General features: G+C 30.9%; 1 protein-coding gene and 1 long non-coding RNA gene across 3 annotated transcripts; one reads left to right on the forward strand and one right to left on the reverse strand.

The window, feature by feature from the left end:
• Positions 1-276: 276 nt before the first annotated feature.
• LOC130895649 (protein vav-like) lies at positions 277-14,476 on the forward strand. 2 transcript variants are annotated; one of them, XM_057803084.1, is made up of 14 exons: positions 277-735; positions 1,395-1,607; positions 1,689-1,864; positions 1,927-1,989; positions 5,918-6,023; positions 7,282-7,443; positions 8,659-8,859; positions 8,916-9,035; positions 10,150-10,431; positions 10,489-10,691; positions 11,640-12,014; positions 12,370-12,522; positions 12,915-13,092; positions 14,196-14,476. In XM_057803084.1, the coding sequence occupies exons 1-14, from the start codon at positions 700-702 to the stop codon at positions 14,253-14,255; spliced, it is 2,328 nt and encodes a 775-aa protein (XP_057659067.1). In that variant the 5' UTR covers positions 277-699; the 3' UTR covers positions 14,256-14,476. The 2 variants fall into 2 exon arrangements, with proteins under 2 accessions (XP_057659067.1, XP_057659066.1); XM_057803083.1 differs by lacking the exon at positions 5,918-6,023 and adding an exon at positions 2,925-3,066 and having other exon boundaries at positions 446-735.
• On the reverse strand, positions 9,008-16,156 carry LOC130895650 (uncharacterized). The gene is made up of 3 exons (XR_009059482.1): positions 15,832-16,156; positions 13,763-13,983; positions 9,008-9,373 (listed from the first exon to the last, which is right to left on the reverse strand). It is a non-coding gene; the product is annotated as an uncharacterized LOC130895650 (long non-coding RNA).
• Between the last annotated feature and the right edge of the window lie 2,651 nt (positions 16,157-18,807).

Raw genomic sequence — 18,807 nt, forward strand, 5'->3', positions numbered from 1 at the left:
TAGAATAATCGGAACATCGTGCAGAGCAAAATCTGACAACATTACCTTGACAATTTGATTCACTACAAAGTCTCTTATGTAAAACTTTATATCTAATTATTGAAAATAGGAGTTGACATGTATAAATATAAAAACAATTAAAACAGGAATAATGTTAAAGATTTATAAGTTTATTCCCTTCGTCCTTTGCCTTATTCTCAGAGGCATTAATTGAGCATTTTTAATCATTTTATTTAAATCCCTATAGATCTATGCTGCACGTATATGAGTTTGATTACAGCCATTTTTAAATTTAAGAAAGTATGATTATTAAATGTTTTAAAAATATATTACATATTTTATGTATATGATTAATTATTGGATTTTGAATAGATTTGTGGAAATAATATTCCATAGAGTGAATAAGATGCGCGAGCATCTCGCTATTGAAAAAAAAACTCTTGTGTGCTGTTGCCAGCTGAAGTAATTGTCGTTGATTTTCTGTTAGATTTACAAGTTATCTTCACAAATGTGTGTCTGTTATCTGTATTCATGTATCCAATTAGGATAGGCAGTGATGAAGTTTTACAAATAATTAATAGTAAATGTTAACAAACGACAAGTTAGATCGCAATATCAATCCAGTGTACGAAGATATCTATATTATCGAATGCCACAACATTTTTTGCTACATATCTCGTTCAGTTAAATTAAACAGTAATGGCTACAGCTTCATTTGTAGAAAATGATACAATGGTAAGTGAATTTGGTATTTTTCACTTAATTTGTGTTATAAGTAATAAATGTACAAGTTGTATGTTATTATTTTCCATTGTTTATGTTTAACTTTATAGTTACATAAGAAACATGTTTCTTTTGTTTATATAAACACTAAGATTTAGTTGTTGATTATAGATCAATAAATGTTTTGATTTAAGGGACATGTATTTAGTAATATAGATAATATTCATTTTATTTATGCATTTGATGTTAAAATTAATATTATACAGTTTGGGAATTCTAAAATACTTAGAAATATGCATATACTTAAAAAAAGTTTTAATATCTATAGAAATATCACGCAATTGTTATTATTTTTAGTGTTAATATAATTTAGTTTTCTTTAACTTTTTACTTCTTAGACCTTTTTAAATGTTTTCCGTGATGATTTGTCTTAATTTCAGGTCTCTTTTCTATGAAAATTGACGCCAGTTTTTACGTTATTACTAACTTATTTTCATAGAAAAGAGACCTAAAATCAAGACAAATTATCACGAAAAACATATAAAACACCAGTTTTGAATGTACACTGAGAAAACAATACCCAATTACTTGCATTCTTAACAAAATTTGCTAATATTATTTTGAATCAATGGATTGGGCAAACAAATAAAAAATTAAACCCTTTATTACAGCTCAATAATGATGAACTCTGGAGGGAGTGTGCTGCTTGGCTTACGAGATGGGAAATACTCAGACCCGACCACAAAGCCAACTGGCCCTCTGCTTCCATTGTAGATCTGGCTAATATACTGAGAGATGGAGTATTGCTTTGTAAATTGCTCAATAAAATTGATCCTGGATGTATTGATATGAAAGATGTTAACTTAAAACCTACTCTTGCCCAAGTAAGTGAAATATTTTATAACAATTTCCTTGTTTTTGCTTTAATATCTTATAAATCCTATTATTTCGATATTTCGTTTTAGTTTTTATGTTTAAGAAATATAAATTTGTTCCTAAGAATATGTGAGAAACATTTTGGCTTAAAACAGGCTGATTTGTTTGAAGATACAATGTTATTTGATTTGACAAATTTTCATAAAGTCTTATGTACCTTATCGAAGCTCTCTTTATGTTCAAGAACCTTGAGATCCAGAATACCGTAAGCATAATTGATAAGTTTTACTTTCTTATGTGTAATATACTTAATGATGTTTATTGTAGAGGTTTTGCTGCCCAAAAATTGAAACGAGAAGAAGAAGTAATTTTTCAAAGTCTCAAAAATGTGTAAGTACATGATCTATAATAATTTGACCATGTTTTTCTAGGTTCTTGAAAATATTATAACATTCTTTTACAAATTTTTATTAAATAGAGTGTACATAATTGAACTATAATATATAAATGAGTTAATTGAAAAATTTGTATTTCACATTCTGTTTGTTTATACTCTTATATCTCAAGAACAATATTGGATATGAGCCCTAGTTTTTATTGAAATTTGAATGAAATTTCACACTTTTGCCATCTATACACCACATTATCAACTAAGTCTAGCATCTTCAGGTGTCTATTGAGACAACAGTGCCCCGATAGGACTCCTGTTAGTATTCATAGATTATTATTACTCGGGTTGATACACATAGTCTTTGCCTGTCTCAGTCTCTGAAGGTTGTCCCAATAATTAGTTTTGCTCCTGACTATCTTCTCTTCCAGTGCTTTTTCCATTACTCTGTAGCAGATACCACAGAAGGGTTCAGATCCCATGGAGAGCTTGTCTGCTACCTGGAGGTCCATATTGTCTCACACTTTGATGTGATAGATATTTAGTTCTCTGCATTCTCTGCTAAATTTAGCATCTTCATCTGCCCATTAATGTGACAGAATTTCTGTTAGTATTCGTAGGTTGTTCTTGCTTGGGATGATACTTTCAGCAGATCTTCTAACTTCCCAGAAGTGTCTTTCCATCCATGTCCACCATCTTTTTTAATGTTTTCTCTATTTTCTGTAGCTGATGCTACAAAAGTGTTCAGGTCCTGTGAAGGAATTGACTGTTCCTACTCTAACAAGTCTGTCAGTTATTTAGTTTCCTTCCACTTAATTTTTTTTTTGTTTAGCTTGTCCATGCATAAATTTTTTTACTTTTTTCAGTATCCCTTGATCGTTTCTTTTATAAATTTCTTTTTAAAAATACATAATTAAATTTCCATTTTTTTTAATAGCGATATAGCATTACAGACTGATACTAGTTACGCTAGTCCTAGCTGGTTACAATTTAGGATCCCGTGTCCCCAGTCCGATGACTGGGAAGAAGAAGTTTATGGCGATTTGTGTTATGTAACACTTGCGTCTCCTTTACCAGAGGTATGAACTCTGGGTAATTACTGTGAATGTGGTGTAGTTATTCGGCTGTATACTTGTGGTTTAAAAACCATTTTTGGAAAATTTTAAATTTGAAATTGGTAAATTATTTCCTAATATCATATCATGTGTAAATTTTCCTTGATAAGCTTCTGCATTTAGATTTTTTCTTCTATAACTACTATCATACAGTTGTTCGTAAATATTTTTGTCCAATAAGTCCTAAAATCTTTTCTGATGTATAAAAGTACATTTTAAATACTCTTAATGAATCTTTTTGAGATTTTTAACACTTAAAATCAGTTTAAACCATATTCAGTAGAGTTATAATTGAAAATTTAGGTTTTTTTCTCTTAGATGTTGTACTTTCTGAGATTAAATATTAATTAATATTTATAACTTTATATTAGGGTGTACTGCCTCCATAGAACAAGTCCATCGAGTAACAAAAAGTAGAAAACTGCCTTTTAAAATATCACCAAGGCATTAGACAAGGTCTAATCCTGAAATCCTACTTGCCAGACATACACTTTGGAGTGAAAATGCAACACCACATTACAACTTTACCCTTGATAATGTTTCACTGGGGAGGGCACTTGTAATATATGTGCTAGCATCTCATCAGGACCCAGTTATTGCCTTTTAAATATTGCAGACGAAATTGGACATCATGTCCTTGTGGCTAAAAACTTGAGGATGAAAGTGACTGAAAATAAATCTGTTCATGTACCTACACCCAACGGAGAGGGATCTATTTAACTGTGATCTTCTGCAGCAAAATATCTGGACCGATGATTAACCTGGAGGATGTACATACTAACCAAGAGAAAGCCTAAACCATACTAGTTAATAGATATGAGGAACCTAACAATCAACAACATGCTGCTAATATACAAAGTGACACTTAAAACCATCTGGAGTTATGGAACTCAAATATACAGATAAGTACTTAGAATTCTTGTGAATTCTCCATGGTATGAACCCAACAACGTTATTGCTTAAAATTCAGTCAGTTAAGGAAGAAATATCTCACTTCTCCTAAAAGTATATTCACCGTATTGGCTCAACTTCTAATGAGGCTTCCAATCTAGTGAAGACAGCTTCTGTATGATTTATTTGACAGATTTTTTAGTGTCATAGTGATCCCTCAATCAAACTATTTAAAAAAAAAAAAAATTGTCACGACAATTGTTCTACAAGATTGCCAATAAAAAGGGGGTTTAAAAAAATATTAGTGTATATTAAATTAAAAAAAGCAGTATTCGTAGCAACTGTTTTCCAAAAATTTGTTGATCGAACTTTTATCATGAATAACCAAAAAAAAATGTTAAAATTTTCCAAAAATGGCAATAACTCACTGATACGTCGCCGAATTCCAATTGTTGAATAAATTTTAAGTGTTGTTAATGTTCACTTTGTGCTGAGTAGTTAGAAATGTCACCGATATATATTTTATATTCACATTTTTCAGGATTTCTATTTTTTTGGGGTATTTTATTTTTCTGTTTTAGCATGTTATTCATTTTGTTAGGACCATATGCATACAAGGTGGTCCAAAATTGTGTATATTCATTTCTGCAGCTGATATGTCAAAAAATTCTATGAGAAAATCATATTTTTTGAATAATTATAAATTAAGAGATAATTATTTTTAGTGATTTCTAATTAACTGAACTACATGACAATACTCCCTGTTCACGAGTATTTTACACAAAATTTTCTGTGTCTTTTTGAGGTAGAGGTAATATTTACAGTTGTTAAGTTTTCCACCCTATTCTTCTTTATAAATTTACTACACTCGAAATTATTTGAATGTAGTAATTTATTTTATTCACTTCGAAAAGAAATAAATTTGTTTATTTCTCTGTAACATCTTTTGAATCGGGCAAGTTAGAACCATTTTGTTTTTCGTTGATGGAAAATAATTTTCGGCGCGGTTTTTATTGTTGTATTTTTACGTTTATATACGGAATACGTATTTACCAAAATAACTACATAAACACATAGTAACGAATATAAATACTTTATTTACAACACTATGACATCTGAAGGTTTTTCTGTAAACTGTCTCAATTACTTGATCATGCGCGATATGAAAATTGCGTTCCATCAGTATCACGTTCAAGTATTATTATTGTGACACACATTTTAGATCGTGTAACTTTCTATATCAGGTTGTAAAATATTTTGAAGATTGAGTATTTAATCTTCTGAACGATTCAGTGAAATGAACAAAAATGATTATTTTCTCCATTCCCAACCTGCGTCAAAGGTGGTCAAGTCATGCGCAGTGCAAGTTCGAAATATAATCGTAGCTTATTGTTGGAACAAACCTCAAGTTGTCAATTCGAGAATCACGTTGGACTTTGTTTTTAGCGGGTGATTCAAATTAATATATAGTTAAATATTCAATTCCTATATATAAACGGAAATTATATTGAAATATGGTCCTAACTAAACATTTATTATGATAATAATTTATTGAAAAAATCATAAAAAATATATGAAAATTCCATCACCGTTTTTTTAGTAGAAAATAAAACGAGACTATAGTTTTTTCACAGGGTTCGATATAAAAAGCTATATAAATGAGAGTAAATAATCAACTAACTCTCACAATATCCATTTTTTAAAGATAACTATGAGAAAGAATCTCAAGAAGTTATATCAACATTGTATACGATAAATATGATGTAATCTAACCTACAAAAAAAACTTTATATTCAGTCTAAATATTTTTTTTAATCTCTATGTGTTTATATGTACTGAATGTGTATCAACAGCTCGCATTTTTAAAATTAAGATCACCTTATTGTTCACAATATTATCATCATGCATGGCTTTTTTGTGTTAGAGAGATGCCAGTCAGATCAAGGAACCTAGCCGATCACCATTGCGCTTTTAATGTAGCTAGTGAGGAAATATATCAAGATTTATGTCTTGACAAAACAACTGCTGAGGTACTTTTATTTATTTCTATCGTTACGTTATCACCAAACTTCGAAAGGTTAACTTGTCATCCTTACTTTTCAGAAATTTTCAATTGGAAATTGTTCTGAATAGAAAATGTTTACGTTTATATATTTATTATTCTATTTTAGATCAATTTACAGTTAAAAGTCTCAGTTTATTTTGACTCATATTTTGTTCTTCAAAATACTACATTTTTGTGATGAACACTTTTTTCGTATTAGCATCTATTTCTTTGCATTGCAAGATCAGTGTTGCCAGATTTTTTTGACGATCTTTATAGACAAATAATTTAATATTTCTTATAAGTGGAAAGTAAGTGAAACAGATAGAGTATTGTTCCCACTCTCTTCAGAGTGCTTTAGTCAGTTTTGCGCATCTTTTGTGCGCATGAAGCAAGCTCACTACTGATATTTTAGAGAATTCTCAAGCATGCGCAGTATAGATAGAAGACCAACCGTCCATATAGTATTCCATATATGGGTATACCACTCCTATCTTTTTCTGTTTCGTTCTGATTGGATCGCTATGACGTCGATGTTTCGAGTGGTGGGAACGGCAAAGGAAACGAAACGAGTAGAGGGATAGAGAGTTGTAAACCTATATTCTTTCTCTGTCTATTCCAATAATACAATTTCATTTAAATGCCATTCTCTCTATCTTTAATATCATCTCTATGGTTACAAAACTTGATATAGTTCGAAATGTTCGTAACTAAATATTTTATATAATTTTTTTTGGCTTATGTAATTAATTTTAATAGAAATAAAATTTGATGGAATGGTTTTTGTTAAATATACAATCACGATTCTAGATTTTTCAAATTCGTATAAAAACTTTCAATCGTTTTATAACAAATTTTTTGTTTCGAAATTCTTAATATGGGAGAAATGTCTTCACTACTGGCAACGTAGGAGAAGATTCTCAAGTTAGGCCGGGCATATTTTCCCTCGTAAAGTATTCTAGGTTATGTGACATGAAGTGTTTTTATTTTGAAGATAATATAAAATTGAATTATTTTTGAAATAGGCAAAAAGTTGGGAGGCAATGGTTAAAATCTCGAAGTTAGCATCATTTTACGTAGTGATTATTAAAAAAATCAAAATTCTTAAGCCTGATAGAAAACAGGTTATTTATTGTTTTTGTTTTGTGCTAAGAACTCAGTTTTGAATATTTTGAATGGAAATTACGAAACTTTCTTAGTTTTGGTAAAAATTTATGGTATTTTTGTTTCACAACAAATTTTAGCAACCCCAACCGACTGAAAAAAGGGATTTCGTGATAAAAGAATTGTTAGATACTGAAAAAAATTACGTAGACGTTTTAGAAAAGTTAAGAAAAAATTTTATGTTACCATTGACGAATCAAATGTCGCCCGAACATCACATGACTGTATTTTTTAAGATAAAGGTAAGGTAAAGTGAAGTTTTTTTTTAAATAACAGTTTTTATATAAGTTTTTATTTAAGTTTTCTATTTACTTCTTATACCTTTTTATATATATTTTCGTGATGATTTGTTTTGATTTTGGATATAGATAGATAGAAAATCAGTTTAAAATAACAGATAGAGATTGACTGATCAAAATAATTTTGATTTTTTACATGATTTTATATCAAAAAGATACCTAAAACCAAAAAGATTCATTAAGAAAAAAAATGGAATAAATTCATGTTTAATAAGCACAGTGAACCAGATTTTTTACTTCAAAAACAATACAGAACAATAATCAAGACCAAAATCTAGAAGTACATCTACGATTAATAGATTATAACAAGTTTACGATATTATAGAGAATACAAAGTTATATGAGGCTTTAGAAGTCTTAGGTGTCTCAAGAAAACTTGGTGAGGTGAAACTGATTTGAATAGAATTGAGATCAAAGTATTTTCCCAATGAAGGATATCAGAAAGTTTTTAAGGAAAATAAGGGTGAAGCAAGGAGATCAATTCTACTTTTTCACTTCACATTGAAGGTAATCATAATAAAAGCACAAATGCAAACACAAGGTTTGATCTATCACCGCAAGCTTAAAATTTTAGCATATGCAGTCGATAATTGTATTACCAGCCAGATCCCAGGGGAAATAGGAAACAGGAATCAAGAAGAATGACAAAAAGAAAATGCAACTGCAAAAACAGACCTTTCAAGTCGAAAAATGAGGTATATTGTTTTGAAAAAGTTGAGTCTTTTGACTATCTAGGTGTGCTGATTTCGTATAAGGATGATGAGACGAAAGAACTATAAAATTGAATAACAAAGGGTAGTAGAATAATTAGGTTATGTCAAGTTGAATATTCTCAAATCAAAAGCAATCTCCAAATCAACAAAACAATGTACTGTGAATGTGAGTCCTAGGTGTTGAAAAAATAAAAGTTTGGTGGAGGAAAGTATTCCAAAGAATACTTGAGGGGGCGTGAAAATGAACGATAAGTCATGTAGAAGAAGAACAAAACAGAATTAGAAGAATAAGTAGACAGATTGAATGGTGGGAATAACTGAGTGGAGGAAGGAGAGGTAAAAAGAGTAGGGGAAAAAGAACAAAACAGAGTTTAAAGATTTTGAAATATATATTTTGTATGTATAATAAATTAGAGATATCAAATAAAACAAAAAATAATTTTAGGAATTGAAAGATGTACATTCAGAATTTTTGGACGAATTATTAAAAATTCGAACGCATCCAAATGTAAAAATAAGTAATATTTTTATGAGGTTCAGAGAGAAATTTTTAGTTTACGGAATGTATTGTGCCAATTTAACGAAAGCCACATCAATATTACAAGAACTCTGCGAAACTCAAGAAGTTTATAATCAAATTATAATTGTAAGTTTATGATTGAATTAAAAACTACAATTCTCTAATAACCGATCATATTTTAGAAATACGAAAAAGAGGATAATAACGGTAAATTCAAATTAAGAGATGTCCTTTCCGTACCGATGCAAAGGATCTTGAAATATCATCTCTTACTCGAAAAATTAATAGAACATACAAGTGAGGTGAGTAATGTTGTAAAATATTGCAATATTGTTGTAAAATAAAGAGAAACTGAATTTATTAAATAAGAAATCTTCATACGATAACGATATGTGGATATGGGAATCATCAGTTTCAATATATTTATCGCTATCTTCAATATCTGCATTTTTGCTTATCCTTCTGTTGTTTTTCTAACTGTATTTATCATATTCCAGTTGTGCGACAAATATATTATCTTTCCAGCCTTTTCAGTTGTTAACCGATTCATCTTTTCGCAGTAGATCCAACTAAAGTTCAAAGCTCAGCGATTTAAGTTGTTGGGGCATAAGGAACAAAACCATACAAAAGGATTCCGGTGCTAGAAAAAAAAAAAAGAAATGAAATATGACATAAGGGGAGAAGGAAAAGACAGGAAATAAGCGACAAGATGTAGATATGAATTATGGGTCAGCAAGACCCAACAACAAGAGGATCTACAAAGCATGGTTGCGGACCAACCCCATTAGCCCCAGACCAAAGCTGCCGAAAGTTCTTTCACTAGCAGCAGATGTTACTGGATCTTAGATCAACATCAGTTAGTTCTTTTCAAGCCCCCTATATGACAACATTGAATTAATTGCTTTTTACTTTGGTGTCTTTTTAATATTCCCAAACAAGAGGGCGCTGTCACAGTTTCTTTTTGTCTCTCGCCCCAATCGAAATATATATGATTATCTAAGACTAGTAGTAAACAATTCGCGCTTTGTTTAATTATTAGCCTTGTTTATATACGTAAATTCCTAAACATACAATAACTTACTTTAAAATGTTTAATCTTGTCCTCGCGTCGGTTCAACTCTGTTCATATTTGTCTTTTTGACCTTCGGAGTTAATAACATTTCTCGAGATTATCTAGAACAGATTTTTCTTCGGATAAATATGCGGATAGATACCCAATTTATATTTACTTTCCCATTTCACTGTTATTTTAGTCTTAATTTTAAATGTTTAACAATAATACGAACATGACTTCGATTTCTATCGACCTTGTCCTCGCTTCGGTTCAACTCGGTTCATATTTGTCTTTTTTACCTTCGGTATTAATAACCACAACAATATGTATCATCGGATTGTTTGAATGATTGGATTTTTCAGACACACGAAGAGTACAACGATCTGAAACGAGCTAAGGAAGCAATGCTAGATGTAGCCGGTTATATCAACGAAGTAGCTAGAGATAGCGAACATTTAGATGTGATAAATAATTTACAAGACACCATAACCGAATGGAATCTCATGCCGAGTCAAAAATTAACAGATTACGGTAGATTAGTTAAGGACGCGAGTCTCAGAATTAAGGCACACGACGATCAGAAAAATAGGAATAGATACGTTTTTATTTTCGATAAATGCATTTTGATCTGTAAGCAATTGAAGGTGAGTTTGTTTTCGATAATTTTATCGATGCGTTTTAATCGAATTTTTCATGAATAGGGTAACCAATTTGCTTTTCGTGATTTGATAAATATAGCCGATTATCGAGTCGACGAAATACACAACAGGCCGATTTTAAATAAAGAAGCGAGATCGTTTTTTCAATTTTGTTTGGTCAAAAACGATAATCAAAACGCGTATACGGTTTCTCTAAGAACTGCCGAGCTCAAACAACAAATTATAAAAGCCATAAACGACTGCATGTAAGTATTTTCACAACTTTTTATTTATGTTAAAAGTGAGTACCAAATAAAGATGCCTGCAGATATCGATCTTGAACTTCTGTAGGTTGTAATGCTCGAGAAAGACCTTCCTTGGTAGCCGATTCCATAAGCTTGCCTTCTCCAATGAAATTACAGTCTACAAGCGAACTCTGCCTGTCGAGTAAGGCTTGAAAAGACAGCTCGAAGTGGGATTATGTGGAAGAGCATATGTCGTGGTAATATCCGTAAACCAAAGTAAGGTCAGCGACCTTTCTACTATAATCCAAGCTGTCCAAGTTTCTGGTCAACTCCGGATCGCCTATAAGTCTCTTTTGTATTGATCGGAGTATCATCAAGGGAATTTGCGGTGACTGTGATATTTCATCTCCATACAGGACCAAATCCTGAGCTGTAATTATATAGCCTTCTTTGTAAAGGGGTTTTGGCTGGATTAAACTCGAATCAGTTTGCTTCCACCCCACTCTAGATCGGTATTGATGGTGGGGATGTGTTGCTGCCTACGGATTTTGGTGTTAACCGAGTGTGAGCGACAAGGTGCATCCCCAGGGAACACCAGGACATCGAACTTTCTGAAGTGTGACCATCGATAGCGACGTAGATGGATCGGTATTTGAGGAAACTACTAAGCCAGCCGATAAGTGAGGACGTCAAACCGTACGATCTTGATTTATTTAAAAGTGTGTTGTGGCAACGATTTCCTGGCTAAACAACCCTCACAGAAACATGCCAAACCCTGTTAAAAGCCTTCGACTTGTCCATACGTTTGTGAAGTAGACCAGGAGATCTCTGGTTGATCTATATTGATGGTCACTGATGATGTTAGCAGACTCGAGGTTTGCTGGAACAATCCTTTTTTCCCGTGACCTTTTTTTGTATGGGTTGAATAAAAACAAGTTTCCAATCTAATATTAATATTTTTTTTTACAGAAATAATTTGAGACCCAAATCACTGAAACATACCAACCACAATTTCGAGCTTCACACATTCCCCCAACCGACTCAATGTGTATTCTGCTCCAAGTTTCTCAAAGGTCTCATTTCTCAAGGTTATAAATGTTCGACTTGCGGTATAAGCGTCCATAAAGATTGTATACAAAAATCGGGAAAATGTTTCCAAACGTTACATTTCAATAATTCCACATCGAACGGTTTAAATGATCCGTTAAGTGATAAACTTTGGTTTGTCGGAGAAATGGATAGGAATAAAGCTAGTATGAAATTGGAGAGGAGGGAAAATGGAACGTTTATGGTTAGATTGAGGCCTCAAAGCGGTCAAAATGACATTTATGCTCTCACGTTAAAGTAAGTTGATATCTTTATAAACATATCGGATGGGATCAGTATTGAATAGCCCTAAAATATAGAATATAACCTAAAAAAAATGTAAAAACGTTAGTATTCTCAATAATTTTCACTTATGAATAATTTAAACGGCCTGGACGAACCTTTAGATAGTTAATGGCGAACATAAGTCTCAGCTCATGTCCGCCGTTAACTGAAAGTGAGGTTAGGCGTAACCACTGTGGTCTTTTTGTTGTTGGGTCTGTTTTGAATGCAAATAAAACGACTTGCCTCATTAAAAAAAATATTCCAAACGAAGTAAAAATGCTTAAATTTGATATCACATACTTTAATTGTGAAATTTTATTGTTTTTAGGACTGATACGGTAAAACATATGAAAATATGTTGCGTAAATGAATTTAATAGGGATTCCAAAAAGTATTACTTATCTCAATCGAAATTTTTCAACAGTATTGAAGAACTAGTGCTCAATTATCAAAATTACGGCCTCAATGAAAATTTTAAAGGGTAAATATGTTTTTTTTTCATTATAATCATTATTTTCATTCATATATATATGATGTATAAGTGATTATTGTGGGTTTGTGGCAATCAAACATCAATTAATATATATTCCAATTTCATAATAACTGTGTATTCATAATCAGGAAAACAATTAATAAATAATTATGGTATAATAAATTTATAATGTAATATTAAATTCATTTGTTTCGAAAAGCAACTTTCCACAAAATGATTTAATCCAAAATATTTATTATACTGCTCGGATAGATAAACTAATACTCTGAAGATGAATAAATAGTTAATGGAAAGCTTGACATATATATTAAAAAGAGTACAATTTGGCGTTTGATTGCCACAATCCCACAATAATCGATTTATGATTCAATCTTTTATAGATTAGCAGAAGATACACGATTACTATGGCCCTTTCGACAGTTAAGAGCTATAGTTATTCGTAATTATGATGCTAAAGATCAATATCAGATTAGTGTTAGGGGAGATGAAGTCGTTACCATAATTGGGAAGGAAGGTTATAAAGAAGGTTTTTGGAAAGTGAGAACTATAAATAGTGAGGTATGTAACTTATACATTATTCTATCATGTCTTGTGAATAATTGATTGTATTCACCACTTTAAAACATTTCTAAATGCTGTTTACGTTTAATCCAAACTAATTATAGAAATATTTTGATAAATATATGTGTGTTACAATAAGTGAGGAAAATAATAGAATCGTAGAAATAGCGGAGATAATCAGAGCAGCAATATAATTATACCAGTCACTACAACGTGGAACCGAAACGGATTTTCGAATAATGGAGAGAAAGATATTGGGGTCTGTGAAGATCTAAGGATACCCAAGAAGGTTAATGAACCACGAGATCAAAAAAGAAGTGGAAGAAGGCGATATAGAGACAGTGATAAAGATCCAAAACGGTTTAGACATGTACAAAGAAGAGATCTAAAAGCTCTTATTCGGAAAGTAACAGACTAGAAGCCAAGAAGTCAACCCAAAACACGCTGACAAGTAATATTGCAGAGGTGACAGTGAAAAACTGGACACAAGTCGTAGAGGATAATGAGGAGCTGTAACAGGTTGTAGGGGAAACTAAAGCGAAGTGTTTCACATTAGCAACGACTTTGCAAAATGAGCAACCTGTCTGGGGGCTATGTGGTGGTTCACCTCTTCTGACTTTAGAATATTCAATTGTATAGATTTATGGATAGCCTCACACTCACTCACCAAGAGGTGGTCGGCGTTTTTCCTTGGTCCTTTGCAGAAACTATAAGAGCTGTCGGAAGTTTCTTTGATGTTCTTCAAATGGTAGTTCATCGGACAGTGTCGACCGAATATACCAATAACTGTCCTTAGATCATATTTGCTTAATAAAAGTACCTTTTGGAACCAGTTGGTAGAATGAGAAAGAAATATCTTCGATTGTTTTAGACACTAATATTTTATATCTGAAAAATTGGTTCAAATGAAGTTTTTAGAACAAAAAATAGTAAATGTACGATTTGTTTAGATCAATTGGAAACAGACTAGTACTCAATTAATAATTTTGTTTATATTTTAGATTATAAAACGTATAATCTTAATTTTGTAACTTTTAAATTATCTTTGAAACGATTTTAACAAATTTTAGTTCTTAAACTGAATATAATTCTTGTTTTAGATCGGATTCGTACCCCATAACGTATTAAGAGTTGACGGGGAAGTTCGATTTGACTGTTAACCATCAAGTATCTTCAATTTTCAACTAGTCAAGCAAAAAAATATGTTAAAATGCAATAATAGTTAGACATACTCAACGATGATGTATTTATGTGTAAATAATTTATGAATGTTGATTTTATAGAATTTTTTATAGGTCCAAAATCATTTCTTATATATGTCTATTTTATATAAATATCAAATTTATAGCATTATAAACAGAATAAAATTATTGTTCATGAATGTAAGTGGTTTTATTGATTCATCAGCATTCCTTGTTATAACTCAAGTCTTTGATAAAGTGTTAATAAGAAGGTCTTTTCTTCAAAAAAGAACATTACATTCCATCTTATTTCAAATTATTTAAATTTTCCTTAATAACTAGACAATTCAAAACCAGAATCAGTGGAAAAGCCTCAGGCACATTCCTGCTAAAGTCTGAGGTACCACAGGACAACATTATGAGGCTATTATTTTGTTTACTATATACATGAGATCTTCCTATAACAGAAAATATTGTAACGGGAACATTTGGGGATGATAAACACACTTAAAACTCTTAGGTGATTGAACTAGGAAGTGGAGAGAGACAGTTCAGAATCAATGGAGAAGCCTCAGATCTATTCCTGATCAAGTCTGGGATACCAAATGACAATGTTTTGTGTTCTGGGGCCATTATTTTTTTACTATATACGTGAGATCTTCCAACAACAGAAAATATTGAAACGGGAACATTTGGGGATGGTATTGTCAATTTATCCAGTCAAGAAGATCCAGCAGTTGCTACAGCTCACCTCAAACATCACTTAAAGCCCTTAGAAAATTGAACCAGGAAGTGAAGAATCAAAATAAATCTGCACAAATAACTTCAGTTTGAAACAGGACTAATTACCATCATTTATTATCAATAATGTAAAAATATCGGAAACACATTCAGTTTATTATCTGGAATACACCTGGATCCAAAGCTTAGCTGGAAAGAGCACATAGTAAAAGAAGAAACAAATTGTTTTGTAATTCAAAAAGTTCTATTCGTTACTAGAAACAAAATCTGATTCGACTAAGGACAATATGATTTTAATTTATAAGTCTGTGGTTAAATCCATGGTACAGAACTTTGGGGTTGGGCTAGTAAATAAAGTTATTCTATCTTCCATGGGAGCCAATCCAAAATACTTTGTACAATGGTTTGTATCAAATGATACTGTCCACAAAAATCTTGGTATACCATCAATCATATCATGCCTTTTATGAAGTTTGTTATTATAACCAAACCAATTATCTTATAGAAAACTTTTTAATTCTTATCGCTGGTTTATGAACAGATAAAAAAAATATTTTCTATGCTATTAAGAGACAAATACATCAATGTTGTTAAAGAACCATCAAGAGATGTGAAGACGTTAAGTAATGGATTCAAGTTGTACTATTTAAGAACTTTCTTAACAAAGTTATGGATGATGAATACTTCAATTGTGTCTTTGAAAGATCCACATAAAATTGTCACATCATTTAATTATTTCTAAACAAACTGTAAATTGTATACTACATAAAAGTGAATAAAATTTGTAAACTAAATATGTAGAAGATTTTAATACCTTTTCCTCCTCCTAAATTATTGCAACTTCTTTCTGCTAGACTTGAAAACAAAGGATCGTATGGTGCTAAATTTTTTAATCATTATACATTAGTTCACAACAATTTTCATAAAATAACCGATACATACGGATGTCACATCATATTTTAATACTAATCAGATATTCTTCATATTTAAAACCTAAAATATATACAAACTACAAGTCTAAGCAGTTCCTCAATTACTTTAGTCACAAGAATTAGATATTGATAATCATTAAATAGTTGTTAATTTTAAAAAAAATTAACGAAACCAACCGTCAACTGAGAGAAAGATTTCTGTCATACACAACAATGATCCGATCACTTTATTCATTTTCTAATCCCATCACTGATCTCAAATACACAAGGTTTGTTCCAACTTGCTAGTTTGGACCGTTATTGGAAGCGTTTAAATGATATTTTCTACGCAATCTCCGGCTATGCATGGTTCTTGTAACAGTACATGCTATCAACTAAGTATTGAAAAGACCGCCCCGGGTATTGTTCACAAACGATACTTAAATCGGTTGGAACACAAATAAGAATCGTTCGTATAACGGTTACCGCCCGGTTGGAACACGTAATCTCTATTGCGCAGAATCGTCACGTATCAAGGACGGTTTTTTTGATGGGTTGGAACGAACCTACAGTTTACTATAATAGATACGTAATAAGTATGATTTAGTAAAATTCTGTAATCATAAATACAATGTGAAAACTAGATCTGAGCAAATTCTATCAAAGTAGAGGCCAAAAAACTAAATAAAGAAGAAGTAAAATCAATTTCGTATTTTCAGTTCATGTATTAGGGCCCACTATGTTCACATGGAGCGGATTAAATGCGAAGCTAAATGTGCTTCATGAACTTTTAGGGGAAAAAGTTATGGAAATAATATTTGAATGAAAATCAGTTACAGTTATAATAAAATAATACTGCGATCTAATTTCCAACCATTATTCATTAATAAAATTAAATATATTGGAAATTATTGAAATTACGATTTTTTATATATTTATAACATCGTTTTGACAAATAGAATGTTAATAACATAACCTTAAAATCTGTTGTTAATTGACATTTAAAAAAATATCCGTTTGTGAAAAATTAGAATATTTACAAAGTGACTTTAAGTTTGCTGCAAACTTGATTAATAATCAGAACGATCTAACACAAAAACACAGACTAAGCATAGAGCTTTCGTAATATATGAATTAGAATTGATATTTGTAATAACTTGCCGATACTAATTTATAGTGATTTAAAATATTTATACTAATCCAAACATTAATAAATAAATAAAATTTATCGCCGATATTAAAAGTATGTTTTTATTTATATTATTTCATATCTGTATGCAAAATTACGGTCAATGACCATTATAAAAACGAATTATCCTTCTTCTACTCTATTGGCCTCTTGTCTAATGATATACAGCCAAACGAAGTATTCTCTTCACCATACGTATAATATAATAGGCGCAGACTGACAACACTGTCAAAGATTCGGTATAATAAACAGAGTAGGTTTTATTTTGTATTAACACTTAGTTAATCCGATATTTCTGTTTATAAATTCATATATATATATGTCAAACTTCTGAATCTGTTTAGTATTGAACTATTATGTTCTATACTCGTATCTTGTAACAGCATTTTGCCTTCTAAGTATTTACGTCTTAATCTGTATGCATGAGATGTCTTCTTACTGTGGCTGATATCTATCAATTGGATTACAATTGTTCGCATTTAATTGTAAACCATTAAATTCCCAGACGTTTTCTATAAATCCTTGAATAACGTTGTTTCAAGCTGAATATTTATCTAATTGTAAGATCGATTTCAAATTTAGCAGATACGAAACCCCATTTCTCTCATAAAATGATTTTCTTCGAGATATAGATAATTGAAGTTAATAAATTGTAGATAATCAATGGTACTACGAAATTTATTATTAAGGTGAAACAATTACTCAACTGTATGCGACAATTTGATTTCAATCTGGACAGGGCCGCATTCAGGATCATTTGAAATAATTTAAAACATCGAGTAAAATCAACGCAATTATAATAATATTAGTGTTGGTAAAACTGTTTTGTTTTACAATTGAATTAACAGCTGATAGTTAATATAGAAATTTTTCATAATGCCACGAACATAGATTGGAAATTAAATACTTAAATTATAGACAGGATAAAACTTCTAGCGCTGAATATAATGATCAGAAGTTACTTCGAGTGTGAAGGGTTAGGTATGCAAACAGCTTTCGATTTAATTAAAGGCATTTTGCACCGCAAAGTTCACGAAACTTTGTTTCGCGTTCATTTGATTAAATTAATGATAAAACTAGTTAAATCTCGATTAATTAGCGACGACGTTTGAGATGTTGAATGTGTAAACACTTTCCTGTTTGTAAATAACAATGTGGCATTCAATGGACATTAAGCATAGAGTTAATTTTCCAGATAGTGGTGACATTAAGAGAGAGGAAGAACATCGATTTCTATTTCTCTCTACTCGTCATTGAAATCAAAACATCTTTTGTTGCTACCTAACCATTAGAAGCTTTGACGTCATGACGACCCAATCAGAATAGTTTAGAAAGAGATAGAGAGTAGTATACCGATGTTCTATCCCGTTTTCTCTATATTTAATATTAACTATATGATATCAGCATTTTTTTGGAATTTTATAAAACCATTTTTTTAAATAATGTATAAATAATTTGACACTATTACACACCATTGGTGAAGGTTTATATTTATTTATAATAATAACATCGTGGCATATTGAACTCTTTTAAAATTTGATCATTTAATAACCAAAAAATGTTCTTCACACTCTGGGTAAAAATTTAGATTATTCTAAATTAATGATAATATTATTGTAATTTCTGTTGGTAATAAATACCAAACAAATATTATTTCAACAAATAAATTATAAAATGGAGATACTAACCT

This window comes from Diorhabda carinulata, chromosome 6, assembly GCF_026250575.1.
Source record: "Diorhabda carinulata isolate Delta chromosome 6, icDioCari1.1, whole genome shotgun sequence".
Classification (NCBI taxonomy): Eukaryota; Metazoa; Arthropoda; class Insecta; order Coleoptera; family Chrysomelidae; genus Diorhabda; species Diorhabda carinulata.

Coding starts and splice junctions, on each gene's coding strand:
- LOC130895649 (XM_057803083.1), top strand. CDS start 700: ATGGCTACAGCTTCATTTGTAGAAAATGATACAATG. Junction 736..1,394: donor TTGTAGAAAATGATACAATG/GTAAGTGAATTT, acceptor CCTTTATTACAG/CTCAATAATGATGAACTCTG. Junction 1,990..2,924: donor TTTCAAAGTCTCAAAAATGT/GTAAGTACATGA, acceptor TTTTTTTAATAG/CGATATAGCATTACAGACTG.